General features: G+C 44.0%; 2 protein-coding genes across 2 annotated transcripts in view; one reads left to right on the top strand and one right to left on the bottom strand.

Moving 5' to 3' along the window:
• Positions 1–2514: 2514 nt before the first annotated feature.
• NTHL1 (nth like DNA glycosylase 1) lies at positions 2515–7232 on the bottom strand (the record flags this gene model as incomplete). The annotated part of the gene is made up of 6 exons (XM_079542922.1): positions 2515–2638; positions 3278–3383; positions 4838–4997; positions 5532–5702; positions 6572–6792; positions 7169–7232. 6 exons carry the CDS (start codon positions 7230–7232, stop codon positions 2515–2517), a joined length of 846 nt encoding a protein of 281 aa, XP_079399048.1.
• Positions 7233–8170: 938 nt separating this feature from the next.
• Positions 8171–25687, top strand: part of TSC2 (TSC complex subunit 2) — a gene marked incomplete at both ends in the record, with an annotated part of 28316 nt that continues 10799 nt past the window's right edge. The window contains 25 exons of the mRNA XM_079543106.1: positions 8171–8308; positions 9156–9242; positions 9885–9995; positions 10714–10858; positions 10991–11108; positions 11540–11588; positions 11997–12122; positions 12449–12522; positions 12842–12968; positions 13608–13751; positions 13974–14111; positions 14323–14426; positions 15238–15319; positions 16200–16355; positions 16666–16782; positions 17300–17422; positions 17653–17759; positions 18202–18298; positions 19024–19146; positions 19476–19610; positions 20102–20291; positions 20716–20809; positions 21137–21239; positions 21438–21532; positions 24062–24190. Of these exons, the coding sequence (XP_079399232.1) occupies positions 8171–8308; positions 9156–9242; positions 9885–9995; positions 10714–10858; positions 10991–11108; positions 11540–11588; positions 11997–12122; positions 12449–12522; positions 12842–12968; positions 13608–13751; positions 13974–14111; positions 14323–14426; positions 15238–15319; positions 16200–16355; positions 16666–16782; positions 17300–17422; positions 17653–17759; positions 18202–18298; positions 19024–19146; positions 19476–19610; positions 20102–20291; positions 20716–20809; positions 21137–21239; positions 21438–21532; positions 24062–24190 (2912 nt within the window). The remainder of the gene's footprint in view (positions 8309–9155; positions 9243–9884; positions 9996–10713; positions 10859–10990; positions 11109–11539; positions 11589–11996; positions 12123–12448; positions 12523–12841; positions 12969–13607; positions 13752–13973; positions 14112–14322; positions 14427–15237; positions 15320–16199; positions 16356–16665; positions 16783–17299; positions 17423–17652; positions 17760–18201; positions 18299–19023; positions 19147–19475; positions 19611–20101; positions 20292–20715; positions 20810–21136; positions 21240–21437; positions 21533–24061; positions 24191–25687) is intronic.

The following is a 25687-nucleotide window of genomic DNA, read 5'->3' as shown; positions in this document are numbered from 1 at the left end:
TTGCTGTTGTTTTGAATGAAACCCCATCTGTTTCCAGTTAATGTAGGGACCTCCCTCCCCAGCAGCGACTCCTGTCCTGGCCCTGGCAACCCCTTTTCCACTTCTCAGTGCTGCAGAGGGGGATGCACAAACAGCACAAACCCAGTACCAGATGCCACCAACCTCACGAACTTCACAGTGTGAGAGATGCTGCAGGGCTGTGTGTGTCACTGCAGAGCCCTTGGGGTGGGCACACTGAGCCTGGCCCCACTCCCTCTGTGCTCCTTGGCCACAGGGTCAGCTATGGAGTAAACTCTGGTTAGGAGAGGTTTGATGTTGGGGCAATTGCTTTGGTTTTGTGTCCTCCTTTTAATACCAGGAATGTTTTCAAATCCTCCAAATGTAAAGCATGACAGCTGAAGTTGTTTTAAGCTCTTTATTGCTTGCCTTTGGCTGTGAAGGAGGAAAATGGAATGCAGTGCACCACAGAGAGTCCGGCTGTGAGGTCTGCTCCCCCCAGCTCCACTGTGTGCTGGCCGTGCAGCAGTGGGGAGGGACTGGGCATCTGGTAAAGCCATGTTCCCCAGCTGAATGCAAATGGGCAGCGATAACTTGGGTGTTGATGACTCATCTAAACAAAAGACGAGGCTGCGACTTTGCTCTGTTACTCCCCAGAGCTGCTGTATTACAAGGTAGAGGCCTTTGGATTAGTCAGTGCACTATGGATATTGCCATGGCTCTGTGTTTCCTAAACACTGAACTAAAAGGTGCCTTATACCACGTGCTGCTCTCCTGGCTGCAGCATAGGGCCAGTGCTTGGCTGCTGGCTGGAGGGAGCACGGAACCCTCAGGGGCAGAGGAAAGGATTTCTCTTTTATGAAAGTGCAAACTGTAGATGGGCTGAATAGGTTGGGGAAAAAAAAAAAAAGGAGAGGGTCTGGTGCAGGTGTTGGATTATTGAGGATGAGACTGGCAGCAGGATGATGGCTCAGGATAAGGGGAGATTTTTTTTTTCTTCCCCTCCAGGACTCTGCCATTAGCTACAGACCTCTTTCCTACCCCACTTCAAAGACGATTAGCTCCTCTCATTTTAGTCCCTGAAATATTTGCTTCTACAAGAACTGAGAAAGTACTGAAGGAGCCCCACATTTCCACGGTATGCACATTGTTCCCAGTGCCTGCATAGCCAAACCCCACAGTACTCTGCTCTGTGCAGGGCAGAGTGCTCCCCACTACACCACGAACTTAATCTATGATGCACGTTAAGAGCAAAGACTCATTTGTAAATACCACGTTTCTCATACAAGACTGGACCACTGTAGTTAAGGGGGGAGGAAAAAGAAAGAACGTGTCGTTCTGAAAGCAGATCAAAAGAAATCAGGTGTGCAAATGCATACTGATAAGATTTTAAAATCTTAATCTCTGCTTAGTCCATGGAAATTGCTCCTGGTTAAAGCACTTATCGTATTTCTGACATCTTGTAGCTCAGTAGTAATTATTCAGTTCCTGTACATTTAACTTGGAAAAAAAAAAAAAAAAAAATCAATAAAGTATAAGGCTGTTAGTTGTATTGTAAAAACATAATATACACTGTAATGTCAGTAATAAACTTTGTTTTCCCATGTACCACTTATTTGCTCATTCCTCATCTGTGTGGTGAGAACTTGAGGGTGGTATTACTGCCTTCTTTAGCACATTATAAACTTTGCTTCCTCCCTTGCCTGTTTAAAGTGTAGCTGAAATGATCCCTTTGAAGCTCTGCACTGAAGTCAGCATTGCCCTTTCTTTGAAGAACAAAACACACGCAGTGGTGGTGGTGGCCCTTGTGTCAGCTTCTGAGGTACGCACTAACCTGGATCCTGCAGCTACTGGAAACCCTGTCAGCATATTCAAAGAGTGTGAAGCTGGCTCTGTTACCTGCTGCCATGCTGTGCCTCCCCCATGACTCCTCTGCAAGCAGAACTCAAAGGTCGCTTGTTCAGACTGTGGCTGCCTCTGACCCTAGCTTGTGACATCTCTAGCTGGACCTTACTGACCATCGTTCTCACTGCCAGGGCCAGGCAGGAGACTTAGCTGCCTGATCTCAGCTGCTGGGCTGGTTGCTATGAGCTCACTGGTCACTGTGAGCTCTTCTTCCCCCACCCTGTGTTACAGAGATGCCAGCAAACCTCATGGGTAGAAAAAATAACCCACCACCTTTATTCAACACATATTTACAAGCAGCAGGAAGTCTTGCATTTCTCCAGCTGTTCCTGACACTGCACAGCCTGCTGCGCTGTTGGGGCGCACTCAAGCATTCACATGGGGGCTGGAGCTGGCAGCACTGATGCAGCAGGACTACTGTGCTTTGAAGGACCCTTTTTCCTCTTGAGAGCTCAGCCACCAACAGCAGCTTCCCCTCCCTAAGAACGCTGAGCTGGTTGCAGCAGCCTCCTGTTTCTCTACAGTCACACAGCCCCATGCAAAGCACAACATTCCTACCGCTTGGCTCTGGGTTGAAGTGGCCTTCTTACTCTAGGCAGCCAGAATGGATTCTCAGAATCTCTTAGCAGCAGGGCATATGTCTTGATTAAGGCATTCTTTGCAGCGAGGATTCACAGGCAGGCAGGTCTGCTGGCCAAAGCCCACCAAGAGCCAGTTGATCTCCCTCCAGAGATCCCTGCAGTGAGAGAGAGAGTGAGCTTTTCAGTGCAGCTGCTTAGAGGGGTTAAGCAGCCCGTGTTATTACACCGATACCTTTCGCCTATTTTCCCAAACCACCTGGAAGCTAAGGACAGCCCTAGCTCCTCTTGATCCTTCTGAAGTGTGGGGGATGTGGAAGGACCATCACATAAAGCACATGTGGTCATTTCTTTGTGCTAAGGCATGTGTCAGATGTGGAGATGTGACATTAGAATGTTCCACTTGTCAGTTGGTACTTGATACTGAAGATTAAGCATCTCTGAAGGTCGGAATCCAACCATGGCCTGCTACTGCTATGGCCATTAGGCTCAGCAGGGCCCCAAACAGAAAGGCACCTGGCTTGCATCATAATAAGTTTGTCTAGGAAAGTGAGTGTGCTATCAAGACCTCCAGGTACTTTCCTGAACTAGTGCTGACTGACACATTTAATAGCAAAGAAACCACTCAGTAGTTGAGACGCTGCTGAAACACCCTGAGAGCAGAGAGACATCTGCAGACAAGTTCATCCATAAGAAGGAGATCCACACTGCAGCCACTGAAAATGCAATAGGATTTATGCAGATGTGGCTCCTCTGTCTAGCACAAGGCAGAAGGAGGCTGGGGGCTCACACCTCACCTGGGCAGCCAGTCCTCCAGTGCTACCCGAGTTTCCTCAGGGTATCTGGTCTCCTTCTTCACCCACTTCAGCCTGTTTGTGATCCTGTGCACATGGGTGTCCACAGCTAGGAAGGGAGAGCCCAGAGTTTAGGTGGGAAACAAACATGCCTGAATGCAGAGAGCACAGCCAGGGCTGCCTGTCACAGCAAACCAGGTACAATGCCCTGCAATGGGCTTCCTTTGTAGCCCTGCAGGAATAGGGCAGGTGAAACACAAGGGGAAGCTCACTCACAATACAAACATGTTGGTTTCTTCCTAAGCTCAGAGCCAAAAGCAGACAGGGTGGGTATCTCATACCACACAGCTAGCAACACACTGACACAATCTTAGGCAGCCTTCCTACAAAGGTTTCCGCACTGTGATCTAGCAGGCACAGGGCAGCCTGTCCCAGGTTCTCTTCCTCCGGGTATTTCAGCTGCTGTTACGCAAGTTGCAATCTCTGCCCCTCAGTTTACCCAGATGGAAAACACATTTCATAATACCTACTAACACAAGAGGGTTTGTGAGGTTTAAACAAATGTTTATAAAGTGCTTTGAGCTAAAAAGCTCAGAATGCAAAGTATATTATTGTTAGATCAGCAGCGATAAACCTGTCTCTGTGGCTAATTGGGCAAAACCCAGGAAATTGCTGTAAACAGGAAGACTAAGCCTTGCCTCTTAAATCAAAACTGAGCACGCAATTATTTGGAAAACAGTTGGCTAGTTTGGCTCCCAGTGGACTTCCCTCCCCCATAGCAGGGAGAGAACAACAGACCCTGAACACTGTTGAGCTCTCACACAAGAGCCACATTTTGCACAGCTGACAGTCACCAGTGGAGCTACAGGGGTCAGCTGCTGCCCGCACTGACCTTGGGTTGTGGCAGTCATTCATCAGGTGGCACCACTATTGACTTTCCCAGGGCCCTCCATTAAGCAGCAAATTCACTTGGAATATTAATCCATCCCCAGAGTCCTTGGGTTGTGCTGATCTTCCAGCCCCATCTGCTGGCTCTGCAGGGCAGCCCTTTCTCTCTATAGTGTATCATGAACCACTGAACTGATTTCAAGCAACTGGCACTAGAGACTAAGCTACACTTCTACCCCCCTAACAGCTTGCAGAAGCAACCTACCAAGCCTCAGGTCACCCTAAAACTACCTGCAAATCACAAAATTATCTCTTTCACTTGAAACCAATGAAACTTCAAAGTTCTATTTTACTAACACATCTTTTTGGATGCCTACCCAATTAAGCAATATTTGCTCTGCTTATCAGCATCTGAGCAGAAGGAGTGACTGCACTTGGGGATTTTTGCTTCAAATTTTGGGCAAAACAGTAAATGGGTCCACGCAATACATTCACTTTGAATGGTTGAGGATTGCACCCTGCATCCACCCAAGCACAACATACACTCTGCACATGACTCAAGTGATGCTATTAGGTTTCCTTAGGGCAGGTAGCTTGCAACGAGCCCTCTCTGCTCAGGGATGGATCATGGAGGATTCAGGAACAGAGAAATGTGGAAAACACAGTTCAACCTACCTATCCCAGATACGCTGTTCCAAGCAATGTTCATGGCCAAATGGGCCATTTTGGGCCCAACTCCTGGCAGCTTCACCAACTCTTCCACAGTGCTTGGTATGTCACCCCCATAATTCTGCTTCAGGATGGCTGTTGTCTGCTTTATGTACTTTACCTTGTTCTGGAAAACCAAAGGGAAAAGCAGAAAAATCAAGTTGCCCTCCAATACAGGGGAAAGAAACAAAAACATTCCTTGGTGTGGGTTATGTGTGAGTCCATTTACTGGAGTTTGCAGAGAGGTGACAGAGATCTTAGATTTCTCTCTGAAAGCAAAATACTGAAAGCTGATTAGCTCTAAACTCCTCTGCACTCTGCAGGCACTGCAGCAAACAATCTTACTGTGAATACAAATCGCTAAAACCAGCATAAAAATACAGCCTTCAGCTTGACTCCAGGGAAAAGATCACCATAGGGCATGGAATAAAGGCTGAACACAGTAGGAAGTCTCAGACACAGGGCTGATTCACACCCACCTTCCGCCTTCAGCACTTACTTTCTGCACAGGTACGGACCATGAGATACAGCCTGCAAAGGCCAAGCCACCCTCCTTGTGTCCCCCTCCTGGGCTTCTAAGCAGTCCCAGACACAGGACTTTGCATGGGAACAGGGGAAGGTGGAGGAGGTTAATGCACACAAACGTTAATCCTGCACTTACTCTCCAGAATCCAACAGGATAAATGATTTGCCCAAGCGTTGCATCATCCATCTGCAAAATGCTGTCAACTGTGAGGCCACGCTGCCTCAGGCGGAGCATGGCAGCTGATGTCACCTGGTCCTTAGTCTGGCTAGAGAGCATCAGAGACAGCAGAACTTGGTAGCGCATAACCTGGGGGAAAGGAGACGCCGAAAGGCTCTCTGAGATCCTTTTGCAGCTGGATTCTCCCACCCAGCACAACGCTGCTGAGCCAGTCTGTGTGTTCCCTCTGTGTCCCCCATGTCCCCAGTGCACAAAGAGCAGAGCCCTGCACTGTGTCCTTGCCTTGCTTTGTTTTTAGCACTGATGCAAATGCCCCCCTTTCCCACTGTTCCCATTCTGAGGGAACACACTGCCACTCCAGCAGGCCCCCGTCTTTCAACCGGCATCCCCTTAAAGGAGAGCTGCAAGAAGGAAGAAAGCCAATTTGCACTTCTATGTTGCTCTAAGAGCACAACAGCAGGTTGGAGAGTTATCAGCTCTTTCACCTTCTCCCTGAACTGTTTTTCCTCTGTGCTACAGAGCCATCTTGACGAGCACCCTCCTTGGACTGCTGCAGAAACTTTTAAAGAAAGAAAGACATGCCTTCCTGAAAGCACAGCCCTAATATGTTGTTGAGGTTTCCACTCTGAGTCCAAATTCATCTCATTTTTGCCTCATCCTCTGCTGTTGGTTCAAGCTGGCAACTCTCCAGTTTAAGCAGAGGACGAGCATATTTCATAGCTGTGTTTGCTAGTTAGAATGGGCTAAATGGGAGCACAGAACCCAGAACCACATCACAAGGACTGTCTGAAGGCACTGAGCCAAGCACAGGACAGCAAGCAGCTGGCTCTTCTCTGCCCACAGGATAAGCCAGCTCCCTCCCACATGTACCTGTGCCATAACCTCCTGCACGACTGATCTCTGCCTTCAGACTGGATGCACTCTGTGTTTATTTTGATGTTATGGAGATGCCCAAACCAGCACTATGCAGCCTAGTGATGCTCCTGGGGTGACATTACCTGCGGTGGTGCACTGGTGTCGTAGCATTTATCCACTCCCATTTCATCCACGGGAGCATCTCGGTGCCTCCTCATCTCCCGGATACGCTCCAGCTGCTGCCGCCAGTTCTCTGGCTCCCATTTGGGGCCAGGGGACTCAGGCCTGGGTTCAGCTTCATAAGCAATAGGGACCCGCCTTGTCCTCCTGCTGTACCTCGGGGCTGCACTGGGGACCCGTCCCCCTGCAAGAGGGAGATGTTCATGCCTGAAGCCAACACTTGCTGTCAGATACCATCACCTGCCCTACACCCAGTGTTCTGAGTGGAGACAAACACACCTTCCCCATAACCTCAAACCAACAGCACTTCCTGTGCGGGCACAGCCGAAATCGGGAGCACCGCAAGAGAGCAAAGAAGGCCCTTACAGAGAGGCAGTGTCCCCACAGACAGATAACAGCCCTTCAAAACCCATCCCAAAGCCCCTCAACAACCCCAGCTGGGCTGCTGCTTTGAGAATGGCCCAGACTCCGCCCCCTACCCCGTCGGATACGCATCTAGGCCTAGCCCCTACCCCAGCCCTAGCACTAATCCTGACCCTCACCCTAGCCCCACCCCGTACCTGCCCTCGCAGCTCCGAACCTCCGAGCCGCCCGCCCACCGCCGCCAGGCGCAGCCGCGCACATGGCAGCAGCCCGGTACATCCGGGACTACCAATCCCAGAATGCCCTGCGAAGCAGAAGGCACCGGAAGTGTCTGGAGGGACTTCCGCCAGGGGCGGGGTCGGCGCGGCGCGTAGAGGGGCCGGGGCGGCGGGGCCGGGCCTGCGGCGGGTGAGCGGCCCCGGGCGCGGGGCTGCGGCCTATGGCTACCGCCTATGGCTGCCGCGGGTCTCCGGGGAGCGGTTGGGGTACGGGGTGCTGGGGGTCTGGGTGCCTGCGGGGCTGCTGCGGCGCTTGTGCTGTGTCCCCGGGACGCAGCGATGGGTGTCCTGACGTGGGGGGCGGAGTGCTGGGCTGACCCTTGGAGGGCAGGGTGCCCCGCTGTGCTGAAGGCCGTCATGCTTAACGTGCTGCGTGCTTTGTCGTGGAGTCGTGTAATATCACCGGTTGAGTGGGACCCACGCACTGCTTTTGGGTTGGGAGTAATGGAAAGCGTGTTAGAAAGGCCCCCAGAGCCCCCCAGCCCCATGCCTCTGTGGGCTGGTTGTCTGCAATGGATCATACCGGGGCCCCGTGCAGCCTGGCCTGGAACACCTCCAGGGATGGGGCACCCGTGGTTGAAGAGAGTGAGGACTTTGGTGCATGTCTGCCTCAAAGCGTGCGTGTCTGTGATTCAAAAATCAATTCAGTGGTGGTAAAATGGAGATTGCCATGTGCAGGCTGTGGTGGCGTTGGTCACTCAGAGCTCCCAGCAGATGGTTACTCAGTGCTGTCAGCCCTGGGCAGCTCAGTGTTGTCCTCGGCATTGGGCTTCTCTGTAAACAGCTTGAAACAACAGAGCTGTTTGTAAATGCTGCATTGTGAAGGTTGTTTTTTTTTCATACTTAAAGATTCTGCCTGGGCCTCCCTGAACAGTCACTGCTCTGTGTTTGCAGGGGCTCAGCGCTGCTTTCTTGTCAGCTATGGCAAAGCCTCAAAGCAAGGATTCGGGGCTGAAGGAGAAGTTCAAGAATCTCTTGGGGCTGGGATCATCCCGGGGAAGTTCAAAGTCATCAGAGGGCAAGCAAACGGAATTCATCATCACTGCAGAAGTACTCAAGGTGTGAGAAATGTGTGTAAAGGTGTAGTCCAGATTGCTTGGAAGGCAGAGGGCTCTCAGTCAGTTGTTCTGCTTTCTTTGTTGCCATGTGTTCTTGCCTTTTTACCTTATCTCTCAATTCACTCTCTAGTGAAATGCATGTAAAATTCATGGAGTTAGAAGTTATAGTGTTTTAATTAAGTGTTCAAGTAGTTTTGAGATATTTTATGAGGTGATGTTATTCTCAGTTGTGACAGATTACAGACTCAAAGTAAGTTGCTTTGCATTGATAGTCTGAGCTTGATGAAGTTTATGTAGTGGCAGTTAGCGCAAGCTGAACACTATTTCTATTTTATGAAAGCTTAAATTTTTGTGGAAGAAAAACTCAGATGGTTCCAGTAATTGGTCTGGTGAGTCTGTAAAAGGAATAGTTAGCAGACAGAGAGGGTGACACGTAGAAGGGGGAAAGAGATCGGGATCTCTTATTGTCTGTGCTGAAGCAGCTGAACTTTTACCAGCTGGAAACTGGAGAGAGACTTATGTCCATCCTTTCCCTGCCTCCTGTGTGCTCAGTAAATGCCACCACCAGAGTTATTAAATTTTCTGAAGAAAGAAATCGAGTTGTTCTGTCCTGGAGGTGAAAAGCTGCTTGGCTCCAGATCTGGGAAGGTTCTCGTTTTGGTGAATCATCATGTGCTCATGCAAAAATGTTGTTGGAGAGATTCCTGAAAAGCTCCAGTGATGATGACTAATAGATAATTTTGGGCAAATGTCTTAATTCCTTTTTCAACGGCCCTGTAACCCTTTGAGAAATGACTTACTGTTTCTAGAAAGATAAACTGTTGGCTTATTTCTGCATTTTATTCCAGGAACTGAGCATAGAATGTGGATTAAGTAATAGGATACGAGCAATCAGCCAAATCTGTGAAGTGGCAAAAACAAAAAAAATTGAAGAGGTAAGTTTCAAAGTGTTCAGTGAGTGTTTGAAGCATAAAATGTAAACAGCAACTCTTAGCCTACCATAAGAAGTTCCTGTAGTTCAGACTGCCTTTTCAAATTGTTAATTCCAGAAGCTACATGTTGTGCTGTCCAAACCTGTAGTAAGATGGCTCACGTGCCAAGGAAATTAGTCTTGTTCAGTCTGCCAGCTGTGGTGGAGAGAGCATGTAGCTGTTGGGCTTTATGCATGAAATGGAAGGATAATGCTGTAAATATTTTGGTCTGATCAGGACAGTGAACAGGAGATGATGTTAATCCTGCAGGGACGGCGTTTACTGGCTTCCTGTCCTGTTAATAAGCTACTTCCAATTGGCTTTAAACTCACCGTGTGTTTGGGTGAAGGTTTCTGCACAAATGTCATGTGAATGAGGAACTTCAGTGATGGGTGCAGGTTGTCATACGGGCCAGGAACTGGTGTCTCACATCCTTCACCAGAGCTTATGACAGGCAGGTGGGAGTGTCCCTCAAAAGGAGAACTCTGGACGTGAAATCCTGAGGATCTTGTTTATTAACGTGCAGTAATTAGTGACTGACCTGCTGGGTGAAGTTCCTAGAAGAAGCTTACCTTTCCTTATACTGCCTCTCATGTTTGTTTGCAGCATGCAGTGGAAGCAATATGGAAGGTGGTAGCTGATATGCTCCAGCCCGAGCGCCCAGCTGAAGCCAGACATGCTGTTCTTCATCTCCTAAAGTCAATCATTCAAGGGCAGGTGAAAACAAACTATAGAAAAAACACTATACTTAAACTTGGATTTGTGTCGAGTATGAATGTGAAAAGATATTGGGCAGCCTTTTTCTACGACTTTCCACATTTCTTATTTTGGTGCTTTAATTTAAATCTGGGCACAATGCAGCAAACTTCATACAGTCTTTGTCCAGACGTGTCAGTCCCAGTCTGCAGCAGTTTTTGATATTTCAGCATGTCAAAAGTGCAGCAAGTTCTCTATGAGATACTTTCCTAGTCTGGCCAAGTTAAGCATGCTGTGAATTCTTCAGATGTCACAGTGTGCTGTTCAAACATAAGACTGTATCAGACCAAAGTTCTACTTTGCTGTATCCTGTAAGGGTAGTGGGAGATGCTTAGGAAAAGAGTAAGCATCAATTCTGTTTCACTCTGTTTTATAAATGCTCTCCTGGCAGTGCTGTCAGTTGTGGTTTCTGTGGGTTGCTTTGTGTATTGGATGCTGTCTGTGTGGTGCTGGACAAAATAGCTTTCAAGTCCTGAATGCTGATAAAGAAATGTTAGAGCAGTCCTGTGCAATTGCCAGTAGAGACAGAGAATTATTTCTATAGCCTGTAGAAAAATAAAATAATGTCAAGCATCGAGTTTATTGCTACAGCTTTTGATCAGCTCTGGGCCTTCTTTAGTGACACTGTTATTTCTCCACCTTCTTCTCCTACCCCTACCCCCCTTCTTTTTTTCCTAAGGGTGAGAGATTAGGAATCCTTAGAGCACATTTTTTTAAAGTTATTAAGGACTATCCCTCCAATGAAGACTTGCACGAACGGCTTGAAGTGTTTAAGGCTCTAACAGAAAATGGACGATACATCACTTACTTAGAAGAAGAGTTAGGTGAGTATTTATTCCTCTAACGTTTGCCTGCAATAAGCCAAGTGAGAGGCATCCAGCAGTGTGAGAAAAAGGCAGTAGAGATAACGCTTCTGGACAGAAAGCTGGCTGTAATGATTTGTTTTCTCCCTTCAGCTGACTTTGTGCTGCAGTGGATGGATGTTGGTTTGTCTTCAGAGTTCCTTTTGGTTTTAGTGAACCTGGTGAAATTCAACAGCTGCTATCTGGAAGACTATGTAGCTGACATGGTCCAGTGAGTTTTTTTTTACCCTTTAATTGTTTACAGGGCAAAGCTGCAGATTAATATGCAGATTAGTGGAATCTTTTTAATCTGATCTGGATCTCTTTTGTTCTGGGTCATATCTGACAATTCTGACAAATATTTGAGTTTTTTACAATGTTCAGATCCATTTTAGTTTAAAATGTTGCATGTAATTTCCTCGTTTCATATGATGTCTGTTTTATTAACAAAGGCATAATGAGAGGTTATTCAAGTGCAACTTTAAGCTAACAGTTTATAAAAGGTTGTACTGTCCAGTGTCCTTAGGAATGTTATAAAATGCCGAAGTAGGGAGAGTGATAAGAGAAAACTGCATGCCAATTTACTTTTTTGTTTTACGTCTTTGTAATTTGCTTAAATCTATACTAAGCAAACAATTATAATTAAATGTTCTTTCTTAACAGCAAGATATGCATCTTGTGCATTCAGACTTCATCGTCTGTGGACATTGAGGTCAGTGGTTTGAGTCTGTGTTAATACTTCAGAGTTCTTTGAAATTCTTTGAAACCAAATCTGTTAGAAACAAAATCAGGTCATCAGACTCTCATTCCAGTTTATTCTCATCTTAGAAGAGAACTAATACAGTGTTATGAAGTGTTTGTAAGCCAGAATATCTCTTACAACAAAACTAATTTTATTCCAAAAGAAGCAGAGCATGCATAAATTTGTTAAGCAAATTTTTAACAGTGGTTTTTATGGGTTACTTTTTATCCTGCATCAAAAAAAAGAAAAAAAAAAAAGAAGAAAGATGTATCTCAGTCTTTATTAACTTCCACAAGATTTCCTGCACCTGTCAGCCTAGGATTTAACCTGCTTTATTCCTAAGGAAGTGTGTAACCATGTTATCTTTCTCTCTCAAAGATTTCCTTGCAAGTTTTAGATGCTGTTGTTTGCTATAACTGCCTGCCGTCAGAGAACCTGCCAGTATTTATCATCACGTTGTGCCGTACCATCAATGTGAAGGAACTCTGTGAGCCATGCTGGAAGGTCAGAACTTTTAATGAGTTCACTGTTTCTTCCTCGCAGATGAAGAGCCACATGCCTGTGAACATATGTCATGCTTCTAAAAACAAACCAGAAATTAAATTGTTTCAAGCATCAAGGGCTCAGCACATTGTTCATGTAAATTCTGTCATTTGCATGCACTGAGCTGTGCTTTCAGCTGATATGGCAGGCTCCTTTCTCTGTTGTGGCATGGAAATGGCATGGAGCACATTTATTTTCCATAAGCAGTTATTATCCAGCTGAATGCACGTTTAGGGTCACGAGTGTTTTAACAGTTGGATATGTGAGTGTTGTCTTTGCACTTCCAGCTCATGCGCAACCTTTTGGGAACTCATTTGGGACACAGTGCCATTTACAACATGTGCAGGATCATGGAAGACAGGTAAAGAGAGCATATAACAAAACCCTAGTAATTCAGTAGAAGTCCCACTGAGGTAAACTGGGGAGCCACTAACCTCAGTAGGACAGGCTGGGAGTTCTGGTTCTTAGAAGTGAATCCTTTTCCTAATGAAACTGCCAGAAATGCTCATTTTTCAGCTTTTCTAAATGTAGTTTTCCTTCATTTAAAAATAAAATCATGCTAAAAGGTTTTCTAGATTTTATGTTTATAAATTGCAATGCTCTAATGTGTACAGCTGGAAATTATGGCAGTGTGTATTGCTATTGAGTCTTTTGCCCCAAAATAATCTGTCTGTTTGCAGAGCTTACATGGCAGATGCAGCCCTGCTGAGAGGAGCGGTGTTCTTTGTTGGGATGGCTCTCTGGGGTGCTCATCGCCTCAATTCACTCAAGAATTCCCCAACTTCTGTGCTGCCTTCGTTCCTCAAGGTAGGATGGGATGCTGGAGAAATGTTTTAATCAGTTGTGTGTCTGGACCTGTACAAGTTTAGAGTAAAACTGTGATCCCCTTCACCAAAGGGATCTTTGTGTGGCTGAAAGATATCAGTTGGGTGATGTGTAAGGGAATAAAACAACAAAGCTTTTAGGTTTAAAACTGAGACTTCCTTCTAGGATATTTCTTTAACTGTTGGCCAGCAACGCAAACTCTGAATTCCCTTTATTAAAAGTCTACATTGTGGATGCTAACTTAAAAAATAAAGATGAAGCATAAGCTTGCACTCTTCCTAATGTGTGGTACAGAAGTCTGAGGGACAGTATCTTCAGAGCTCCCTTAAAATTTTCTCATTCAGGAGAATGAAGCAGGAGTTACTAGCTTTAAAACCTCACAAGCCTATTCTTCTAGGATAGGGCTGAATTTGGCAGTTGATCGACAGCTACTTGCGGGAGGGTGTAACTGTGCTTCATAAGAGTTCTTTGCTTTGGCCTTTGTGTGAATAGACTTGGGTGCATTTATCACAGGCCTTCATGCTACCTTTTTAATGAGTAAGGCGTGTTTCATTTGAATTCAAGAGGGTTTCTGACCACTGTTTTCCAGTTATTAACTGACTGAAGCACTTTGTATTCCAGGCCATGACATGTCCCAATGCAGTTGTATCTTATGAGATAGTTCTGTCCATCACCCGCCTCATAAAGAAGTATGGGAAGGAACTGCAAGCTGTAACCTGGGATATCCTCTTGGACATCATGGAGCGATTACTGCAACAGCTGCAGGTAAGTGTTGAGCCTATCTTGATGCACTTTCAATTAAAAGATCTTCCCATAAATATTTCTGCAAATTGATCTCATTTGTACACTCTGGTGACCTTTGAAGTCAAAGGAAGGTTTAGCCCAATTCTTGATGCTGTGCTTGTCAGCTGAGTTTTCTGTTTGTTAACAGTTGATATTTTCTGGTAAAGTGTAAGTCTTCCAGGAATGTTTTTATCTCTGTTTCAGAGTTTAGAGAGCCAGGAACTTAAGTCCATTGTACACGATCTTTTGACTACAGTAGAAGAACTTTGTGACCAGAATGAATTTCATGGTTCTGAGGAGAGATTTTTTGAGCTGGTGGAAAGATGTGCTGATCAGAGACCGGTAAGACGTTCCCTGATAGCTTCTTTATGGTCAGATGAAACTGTTTTGTTACTTGGTACAGTTGAAAACAGTGAGTCCTGAAATAGCAAGTGGTTAGAAAACCTCAGCAAGGATTTACATTCGCATGAACCTTGTTCTTAGAGGGAGGACAAAAATGAATGTATTGCTTTTGCTTATACACTAAAAAAAATTCTTGATCTTTCCATGAAAGGAATCTTCTGTATTAAACTTGATAGCATACAGAGCTCAATCCATTCATCCTGCCAAAGATGGCTGGATCCACAACCTGCAGATGTTAATGGAGAGATTCTTCAGGTATGAAATCATAACTTTATGAATACAAGGTATTTTTGAATGTTTCTTGCCACCTTTCCCTGTTAAATAATTTTGTTTTCTGAAGTTCTAATGTTAGTGAATGACTGCTAAGAAGTACAGTAGTTCCAGGGCACAGTAGGTGAAAAGGATTTGTTTAGAAGAAGAAAAACATTCCAGTGAGTTAAGTTCCTTTTTTTTCCCCCCTGTCCTTTATTACCATTGGTTGGTGCTATTTCACTTCACTTAAGCAGTTACATGCTCCACTGCACAACACTCTAGTTCTGAGAGCAAACAAGACTTTGCTGTTCAGCCACGTGATTGTATGTGGCAGTCCAGTATTAAAGTAATAACTGTTGTTGAGTTGGCACTCCTAGAAGTACTTCCATGCTCTAAAATACCACCATGTAGCAATAAAAAAACCTTAGGTCTCATTTGTGAAATGTTGCTGAAGAGCAGATCCTTCCCTCTGCTGTCTGTTTGGTTTTGAATTTGCTCACTGGAGTGCTTGCCCTTCAATACTTCTAGTTTGGACTGGAAGTGGAAAAAATGCAGTTATAGGTCTTCAGTAGGAGTAAAAGCTGAATTGTAGGAAAAATCTGAATTGGGATTCGTTTCCATTTGTTCCTGAATCCAATCCTATATAGGGAGATATTGACTGAAGGCTGAACTGATCTCTAATGTTTATTGCTCTGACTCAAAAAGTTTCTTAGTTTATTTTTTAGTTTTACTTTCCTTTTTTCCCTGTCCCCTCCCTCCCCTAAATAGCAGCAACTTTATTTTACTCATCTTGAATTTGCTCTTCCTATTTTAGGAACGAAAGTCGCAGTGCTGTTCGTATTAAAGTTCTGGATGTCTTGTCCTTTGTACTGAGTATTAACAGACAGTTCTATGAGGTGTGTGTTAATCTGTTTCTGATGATTGCATGTGTGATCTTAAGGGGGTGGGAAAGGCTTTGATGTGGCACATCTTGTGGTGTTGTCTCTTCCACTGAACGGTGCACAGAATTGTGTGCTTTCAGCGTGACACACAACAAATGTTATTTCCAAATGTTTGTAGGAGGAGTTGCCTTTTAATTGTCCTCAGCCAAATAAAGGTGTATGCAAGTTGCAGTGTGAGGTGCTGTGAAATGTTTTGAGGACATCATGGCTTATGGGTTTGCTTCCCTGTTTTAAAATCAGTGATTTCATTTATGTTTTGTTTGGAAAAACAGAATTGGTCTGAGAGACAGAGTTGATACAAAAGTTTTGTGAAGACGTGAGGTTTGGGCAGGTCTGACATGAGCGGATTGACTTGACTTGGTGCTTCCAGTTACCATCCAAGATAGAAGCTGTCTAAAAGAGAAGTTGCTCAAGAGCTTTGGGGATGTCTTCAGCTCCCTGGAATGTACCCAGAGCGTGTCAGAGGGCAGGAAGGGGCAGAGTTGCTTCTTGGATTTCTTGAGGGTTTATGAAAACTTGTTGCTGTTGTATGTTTCCTGCCCGTCAGGAAACCAAGTCATAGAATTCCCTTAGCCCAGGTTCAAATAGACTGATGTCATCTGTAGGATAGTTGAAAAGCCAAACACTAAGTCTAAGTTCAGCAAAAAGCCATACATATTTTGCAGAGGGGTGTAAAGAAATACTCAGCTGGAGGGAAGTGTAAAGATCAAGGCACATAACAGTTGAGAATCAAGCCCGGTACCAGTGTTCTTTTCATGCTGTTTGTCTCTTTAACATGCTTATTGACAAACTGACAGCAAAATGTCCAGGCTTATTCACGTCTGTTCTCTTGCAGGAAGAGCTGATAAACTTGGTTGTGATCTCTCAGCTGGCTCACATTCCAGAGGATAAAGACCATCAAGTTCGAAAACTGGCCACTCAGCTACTTGTAGACCTTGCTGAAGGCTGCAACACACACCACTTTAACAGCTTGCTTGATATCATAGAGAAGGTGAGGTGGATTTTGGTCAGCTGTCAGAAGCATCAGACTGGCTTTAGGCAGATCCTCCTGCTGTGGCTGAGACTAAACTGAATGTCATCACTTGCATAGGTCAATGGGTGCTGTAAAATCACGGGGTTTTGTGGGATGCAGATAGTGGAATTGAACTTTAAAAACCTTACCAGCACCCATCCAAGCTACGTGACGGGGCTTGCAGAATTTCTGGCAAGGATAAGCTGCTGTAGTCTTGTTTGACCTTTCAGGATAGAATTATGGAGAATTTGTGTTCTAGATCTCAAGTGTTCTGCTTTGTTTTAAAAAGGTGGCTGCTCATTCTCTCTCATCTCCATCTGAGCTGGAAGAGAGGGATTTGCTATCATATTCAGCTTCTTTGGAGGATGTGAAGACAGCAGTTCTTGGACTTCTGATAATTCTTCAGGTAAATCTGGAAGAGCATTAAACAGATCCTCTTCCAAATAGCCTTCTACCGGACTGCAGCTTTTTTAGATAACTGTTTTGTTATTAAATGCTCTGTCTTTTGTTTTATCACTTAACATTTAACTCTTTTGGTCATTTCTTTTGTTTTTGGGTATTGTGCGACTGTTTGCTAGATGTTTTATTTTCTCTTCTTTCCACTGCACAGCAAATACACAAACATTTTCTTGTGTGCAGGGCAGATGTGTTCATAAATTGTAGTAGAAGGGGAGTAGCTTATAACCTTGAATTGTGTTTGGACAGCATATCTTGAGATGCATCTTAAGCAGTTGTGAAAAGCTAGTTGTTCTGGACTCTGCAGAAATCAGTTATTATTCTGGAATCTGCAGCAGTTCTGATCAGAAATGTCCTTTTATCTTGCTTTCAGGAGCCAAAATTAGCAACGTTCTTGAATTCTCAGTGCAGATTTCTGAATAACTAGCATCAGTCTGCCTTTAGATTGTGTTTCTGTTCCTCTGTAGACAAAACTCTACAGCTTACCTTCCAGCCATGCCACGCGGGTGTACGAGATGCTGATTCACCACATCCAGCGCCACTATCTGTATGCCTACAGCCTTGCTGTTGCTAGCAGCATCAGATTGCAGGTATGAGCAGTAACACATGCATGCTGTCTCTGAAAATCTTGGGATGCAGGTGGGAAATGTGTTATGTAGAACTTGTCAGAAGCAAAATGAAGTGTTTCTTGGCTGGTACATGTACAGAACTAACTACAGCATCCTGAAAAAAATCCCTTTGTCTATACCTGCAGGGGGGAGTTGGGAGAATATTCCACTGGCCTGAGTTTTCAGTTACTCCAGTGTCTTCTCTGTTGCAGGTATTTGATTTCCTCTTGATGCTTCGAGCTGACTCCCTCCACCGTCTTGGCCTTTCTAACAAGGATGGAGCAGTGAGATTCAGCCCTTACTGTCTGTGTGATTTTGTGTAGGTTTCTCATAGCATTCAGCAAGTGCTGTTTTTGGAACTGTTCTACATTCTTGCATGTGTTTAATAATTTATCTCCAGTTTGTCCGAATCGTTCAAATCCTGATGAATCTGTTACGAGACAATTCTATAGTTACAGCCTAGAATGGTCCCAGCTAATGACTACATGCTCCTCTGTAGAGCCCTCAGTCTTACACATGGAATTTCTGTTTCTGTCACAAGCACTTAACAAGAACATCTGCAGTTTCCTGCCTGGAACCAATTCTTATGTTGAGATTTGATTCAATGATTTGTATAGATCTATCTATTCCAGTTTTATAGCTTGCTCTGATGTTTTTTGTGTAACATACCCCAGAATATGTTAAAGAGTACATCACTAAAATTCCCAATGTTCTGTTCTTTAGTTTACCTTATGTTGTTTTTCTGCCTTCATGTGTTGTAGAGAAGCAGAGAAGAGAGCTTCTGAGAAGAAGCCTACTGGTACGCTCTCTCCACCTTCAGGCAGTCCCAGTGTGCCTTCCCAGAACAGCACCATTCGAGTAGGGCATTTGCCATACTCAATGGTCTTTGGTGTCCTTCTGCAGTGTTTGAAGCAAGTATGTCTCCTCTTAATGACAGTTGTTATCTTTGTGTGAAATATGACAGATTAAAAGGTCTGGATAGAGAGCACTCTCCCTGAGCATGTAAATAATGCCTGAGAAGCAAGACTTAAATCCTCCTTCGTGGGCATCTGAGTATAACTGTGCAACTTTACAACCACCAGTGGGAGCACTAGTTCAGCTCTCCAGAAGTTCAGCAAGACTTTCATTGCATGCTGCTTCACGTTGGACAAAGGCAAAAATGTGTTTGTTAAACAAAGATGAAAGAACTCATCCTATTTCTGAAAGGGCATTTGGAACTGTAAATGTAAATTGCTTGTTAATGTTGGATTTGGACAGAGCTGTGTTCTGAAAAGAGTGTCTTGCTCTGGAGGCTAATTTGTACTAGCAGTTATAAGACTTGAACTCTGGCTCTGTGTGGTTGAGCTCTGTTGAGTCTGGATACAAGTCATCTTTCAGCATGCAGTGCCAATATTGCACCTAGAGCTGGATGAGAAAAAGGAAGTAACATGTGACAGTTAAATGTCATTTTTTTTGTGTAGCTACCATTCCAAGACACACGTCTGCCTAGGAAATGGCATGCTGTCTGAAATTTGATGAGTCTTACCTTCAAACAGAAAGAAAATCATCCAAAAATGTTCCACCCAAACTCTCTTTCTTTCCAGGAGACAGACTGGAAGGTACTGAAGTTGGTCCTCAACAAACTACCAGAATCCCTCCGCTATAAAGTGCTGTTTTTAACCTCTCCTTGTAACATAGACCTCCTGGCTTCTGCACTGAGCTACATGGTAATGCCACTCACCCTATAGATGTATAATTACCATATTTAAACAAATCCTCTGTTTACTTGCTACTGTTTTTGAGATTTTTTTTTTATTTGCTCATTTGTTTTGCTTCACTCTAGTAATAACAAGATTATCATGCCTGTTGCCAGTCCTTGCTCACCTTCTCTTTTTGTGGGGATCATTTTGGGTGTTTAGTAATCAGTGTTTTTCTTCTCTGTGTATGTATTCTATATGTATACATGTGGAAAGGAAGCTGTGGGCTATGCCTTTCCACTGCCTTGTAGAGAGTATTCTTAATGTAAGATATCCTAACTTAATGTATGACGCATCAGCTCACAGACAAGAAGACGACCGACAGGCTGCATGGTACCCCAGAGGGCTTTTCCCGCACCGATTTGCACCTGGCTGTAGTTCCAGTACTGACAGCGTTGATATCTTATCATAATTATCTGGACAAAGCTAAACAGGTACAGGAAAAGCCAGAGGATGTGTTGGGAGCAGGGGCTGGGCCTTTACTGTAGAGCATTTTCTTTCTTTTTTACTTTCTGTCTGGTTGGTTGGTTTTACTGTTGTCCATCCGTACCTGTTCCCCTGCTCACTCACTGCTGGGTGGCTTTACCTTCAGCTGGAAGACCCTGGTAAATGTGAAAACTGAACAGAAAGACAGTATTTTCCATAAGAAGGCTCTGATACATCTCTGTGTTTGGTTAGAAGCTTAAGGAATAATTTCTAAAATTTCTATGTGGTTCAAGTTCCATCAAAAGATTTGGCCTAGAACATGAGCAGCGTTTCTTAGAGATCTGTGTTAGCGCATTTTCAGTAGTGTGTGTCATACAGGCACTGCAGTGGTGGTGCCCTGTAAGCTGTTCTGAAATGCTAATTGAAGTCAGGAGATTGGATTTCGCAGGTTTTCTCTTTATTAAGACTCTTTTCCTTTTTTTTTCCTGTTGTTTTCCAGCGTGAAATCGTGTACTGCCTGGAACACGGGCTTATCTATCGCTGTGCAAACCAGTGCGTCGTGGCGCTCTCTGTCTGCAGCGTTGAGATGCCTGACATCATCATAAAGGCGCTTCCTGTCTTAATAGTCAAACTAACCCACATCTCTGCTACAGCCAATATGGCAATCCCTCTCTTAGAATTTCTTTCAAGTAAGTTGTAAGGTTCTTCCGTGCTTGATCTTGCAGTTATAAACGTTTAGACCCGAGTGTGACTGTTTTGATTAGTCAGATGCATCGTGCTGTGAGGGTTTATTGTTCTTTTGGTGATGCCTTTTCACCGTCCTCGAAATGAAAATGTTTGATTATCTCATTTGTTACTGTTTTTAAGACACTTGCTCATACTTACACTGTAGCTGTAGAGGGTGGGAAATAGAAAGCTGTGCTCCCTCCGTTGTTTATAACGTAAGCAGTGTGAAATTACTGTGATGTTAACCATGATGTTATGGTCAGCATGACTTCTATGTCAGCTGATGATTTAGAAGAAACAAAACAATTCAAATTAAGCCAAATTCTGGTATTGAATGGCTTGTGTTCAGAACTCACCTGTGTTGGTTTTCTTCTTCAACCATTCTAGCTCTAGCAAGGCTGCCTCACCTCTACAGGAACTTTGCTGCAGAGCAGTATGCCAGTGTGTTTGCCATCTCCCTGCCATACACAAACCCTTCCAAGTAAGTTTATAGCAAATCTGCTTCATCCCCCACCTCACCTGTTAGGTGAAGAGGCTAAGATAGGCTTTTCTGTAGCGCTTGAGTCTAGATTGTTTATGGAATATTGCTCATGTTGGTGGCTCCAAGCCTTTTCTGAAGGTGGACCATATTCACCTGGGACTCAATGTCTGTTTTTCTTAAATAGAAGTCTGCTTTTCTCTTTTTTTTTTTTTTTCTAATTTGCAGTAGGTAGAAGAACAGTTGTATTTCTCAGACAGACAAGTCCCTGTGTTCAGTTCTGGAATGATATCATGTTGCAACATTAAACTGTGGTTTTTGCCTCTCTAGGTTTAACCAGTACATTGTTTGCCTGGCCCACCATGTGATAGCTATGTGGTTCATTCGGTGTCGCCTTCCCTTCCGAAAGGACTTTGTTCCCTATATTACAAAGGTAATGGATACTACTGAATCAATCAGCACGCAATAAAAATGGTGACTGATACTCGTTCAAGAAGTGTAATGGTTTCTGTATGAAGCCAGCATCTTTTTTAAAACCACATGCAAGTTCTTGTGCATTAGCCCATGATTACAGTCTTTCAGCTGCAAGCCCTAGTCATTCAAACCTGTGTCTGTTGGTCTCATTTGACAGGGTTTGCGTTCCAATGTGCTGCTCTCCTTTGATGACACACCTGAGAAGGACAGTTTCAGGGCTCGTAGTACAAGCCTCAATGAGAGGCCAAAAAGGTAAATGATGTTAGATTCCAGCAGGGTCCTGTGTTGCTCGGATAGTGCTCACACCCTTCCCTGAGTTTATTCTGAAGGAGGCTGTTTAGTTATCTGGAGTATGACTGCATTTAAGCAAGCCAAGTAAACCTCTTTAGGGAATTGGTAAAAGATGAACTGAGGTTAGTAAGAAGTTGAACTCAAACCAAGCTGGCAGTCTGATAGTACATATTAAAGTGTTGCTGTCTGTTCTGTAAGTTTTTACAGTTAAGTGTGAATTGTTTTTATTGTTAGTTTTTGGAAAGCAGCAGTTCTTTCAGTCACAGTGCTACCAGGGATGAGAAGGGTAGTAGAAGTAATAAAGAATCGTATTTATAGTGTTTACTTCTTTTAATAACTGATTGGCAGTGACTTTTATAAATGATTGCCAGGGAAATTATTGTAATCAGTATAAACTGAGATAACAGAATCTGTGTTTTTCCGTAGGGATATCTATTAAGTCATTGTACATGACTAAATGACTGAAGGCAGGTAGCTGCCTTGTGTATGTGTGAATGGCTTGTTATTTCATTTGAATTTTGAAACCAGTATGTCAGTTTGAAGCAAAAGTTGATATCTGTAGAATTCAGAATGTACCTTGCCAGTGGTCTTTCAAAATAACATTTGCAAAGATGGAAAAATATTGCTTGGAAGGCATTGTGGGTCCCTTCCAACTTGGGTTACTCCATGCTTCTATTATTCTAAGGCATTCAAAATTTATTCAATGTCCTTTTACCTAGGACATACCTAAATTGGTTCACTTAACTTGCTTCAGTGTTAATGTGCAGTAAGCATACAGTGGCATTTGAACCCTGGGGAAAGTGCCTCTACTTTAACTGCAAGGCTCAGTAGTGTCTTGCAATGAAGAAACACCACCCCTTCCCTAGTGCTATAGCTGTAAACCCTGTTTTGTGTTTCATCTCTCCCATCTCCTCTTCTTTCATTCAGAAATTTGGAAGAGAAGCCTTTTGACAATCGTCTCTCAAATTAGAATTTCAACTAATCTATTTTTTTTTTTTCCTCCAAAAACCTGTTTAATTCAACTAGGTTGGAATACTACTGTATCTAAAGGTTTTTGCTAGCTGCTGGATGGCCTCCCCAGAAATCTCTGCTAAGCAGTGTGAGCTCAGGCAGCAACTGAAACGCCAGAATGGCAGCGATGTCTCTGAGTCTGAGTTTGGATTCTGGTCAAATGAAAAAAGAAATAGCTTTGAGTAGATACCTGTTCCTTGCTTCAGAAACCTTGTGTGCTTGGTTTTTGCTCTGTAAGCCCAAAGAATAAGCATTTATTTGCTTTAAGTAGGGTGCTTTGTGTTGACAAAGATCCCAACACTTCCCATGGCTGCTGAATGGCATGATGTTGGTGTAGGTGATAAACTCAGTATGGGCTTCTGCTCTCTGTGGTTACATCTCCAGTTGTGGCCAAAATCTCTGTCAGAGATTGGTAGGAGGGAGAGGAGGAGAAATAAATAGTAATCCTTCCAAGTGGCTGTGTGAAATGTGATCGTTCACTGGAAGGACAGCAAGTAAATCATGTTTAGGAATGTTAATTGGCCTCTGTATCTTATGTACAGTGATGTAAAAAGCTGGACCAACTGTTATGTCCAGATTGGACTCAGCAAGGCATGTGTCTCAGCTGTGACTGATTCAAGTGCTGTCATCTCCCACATGTGCTTAGCACCAGGCAGAGTGAAGGCTTACCTTCTTTCTGTTTCAATTGCAAGTCAAGTAGGTTACTTGTTTGCCACCTGCAATAAGGTAGCTTGTGGGACAGAAAATACATACATCAGCAGCCAAGGGAATGTTTGCCCTTCTCCCTCCATCCACACCGTGCAGGAAGTGTCAGTTTCGTTCGGATGGGCTGAATATCCCCCAGTGTCTCAAGGTCTGAGCCAGGGGACGCCTCTCTCTGACCCTGGGACGTTTTTGTAGTTCAGCTGAAGCTCAAACTCGGACCAGGCATAACAACACAGAGATGGGCAGAAAGATCCCTGTCTCTCTTTTAGAAGAATGCGCTGCTACGTGGGTTTGGAAAAGCGCTTTAAGATCTGGGGATCTTTGTGGAAGTAGTCAGTGTTTGTGGTGTCCTGAAGCAGTGAGGTGAGGTAAGAGGAGGTGGCTGAACTGCACGAAACATCTTGGGCTTGAGAAATTTATGCCAAGTGAGCATTTCGATGCTTTTGCCTTTGTTTAACAGTTCAGTATTCCAACTGTCATTTCAATCAGCTTTTTTGTTTTGTTTTGTTTTAACTTGTACTAATTTCATTTGTTTCGTAGCACATTTAAAATCTTGTTTTCAAAATGTGGTTTGTCTTTTTAAAGCTTTCAGCTCTGCTTGTTTGTACATTTTAATTTTTATTTTCCTTTTTTGGCATTTGTTTTATTTTACATCACCCTCCGGGATCCCCCAATATTGACCCTGTGACCTGTGACCTTTCAACCTACATCCCTACAATGATTTCCTCCCTTCCTGTGACCTCTTTTGGGGCTTGGTGCTTCTCCACCTAGTAGTTTAAGACTAGCAAAAAATGCAAAGCAAGGCTTGAATAACTCTCCTCCAGTGAAAGAGCTGAAAGAATCCTCTGCAGTTGATGCCTTCCGATCCCGCAGCATCAGTGTGTCTGAACATGTGGTCCGCAGGTAGAGGCACTTTAAATGGGGAGAATCCAAGAGCAATTCAGCACTTGGAAATTTTACTGCAAGGGTGGGTGGTAGCAGGGTGGATTTGCATGTGGGATGCTTGCATGATTCTGCAATACAAACCTGATCTTAGCTACAGGCTGGTTTTTGGAAAGGTATCACGGATAAGCCGTGGCTTCCTAGCGCTGGCTGTCGAGTGGTCGCATCACCCCGTGTTGTGTGTGCCTGCTTTCCCTATGCTCTGGTGCTTTAGGAACAAATCTGTCTATTTGCAAAGTAAAGGTGGTGATGGAGAGGAAAAAGGAAAAAGAAAAACGTTGCATTCTGTGCAAGTGAGTGAAAATCAGAGTTAAACTACAGCTTTGGAAGCGGTGATGCCACAGGAGGGGCTGGTGGTACTCTGCTAACTGATTGACAGGCCCTCCTCCCAAACTGAGAGCAGTGGTTCTGGGTTTGGGATTTGTTCCTTGACACAGCTGACTGAAGTATTTTGACCAGAATATGAGGTAATAAAAACCTTTTCATCTGTGTCTCCATAGAGCAGTTAAAGGTGAACTGTACTCTTAGAGCACTTAGCCAATATGAAGCTACTGCTTTCATTGCTAAAGAAAACAAGTTTTAATCGCAGAAGTTGATTTTTCTCCCATGAAAGATGAAATGGCTTGTGTTAGTTTTTTAAACCCATTTCTGGATCATTTCCCTTGAGTGTTAAATTTCTGTCAATAATACATTGGTTGGAAATCTGAGCTTGAAGTATTGTGCCTCAATCCATAAGGATTCCTATCCACAAGAGAAGTGTGCTGAAGTGGCTGGATTGTGAATATAATTCTGGCACTTAATTCTGTGATGTCCTCATTAAACTATCAGGTGATTTTCTTCTCTTCTGTTTTTATTTGAATTGTAGCTACTAAAAGTTCAGACGTTTAACCTTAGTGATACCAAGTAAGTTATTGTGTTGCAAAAATTTGGCTGCATCTCAGTGTACCTTTTCATTATAATGGCATAAGGATTTCTTGTTATAAAAACATCCCAATCCAATGCAAGTTTTTTAAACTGTGTTGCTGATTTTGTTAATTGGAAGGCAGAATTGCTGTGTATTCTTCTGCCAACATCTTGTTCGGAGTGCAATCTTTTTCTATTTCAAATTACATTTGATTTTATGTATCAATTGAACTAGTTTGGAGAAAAAAGTTCAGTAGGTGGAAGAGCTGCAGCAGAGGAAAAAGGAAGCCACAGTGTTATAAAGTGAAGTCTAGAAAGATGCAGTTTATGGCTCATGGGCAACACACTGCCTGGGGAACTCAGCAGGTTGCTTATGTCACAGGATGCTTGCCCTCACTGTAGAATAGTGAGCTCCAAGCATGGTGCTGCACTCACTGGTTGCTTGGTGTCCTTGCCCATGGGCCTCCTGACATCTGAGAGAACTGGCCTCACTCAGCTGAATTATTTAAATGTTTCTCAGTCTCAAGATAAAATACACATTCTCCAGTAAAAATC

This window comes from Tetrao urogallus, assembly GCF_951394365.1.
Source record: "Tetrao urogallus genome assembly, chromosome: 15".
NCBI classification, from domain to species: domain Eukaryota; kingdom Metazoa; phylum Chordata; class Aves; order Galliformes; family Phasianidae; genus Tetrao; species Tetrao urogallus.
The sequence above is the reverse complement of the archived record's forward strand: the minus strand, read 5'-3'. Positions and strand labels throughout refer to the sequence as shown.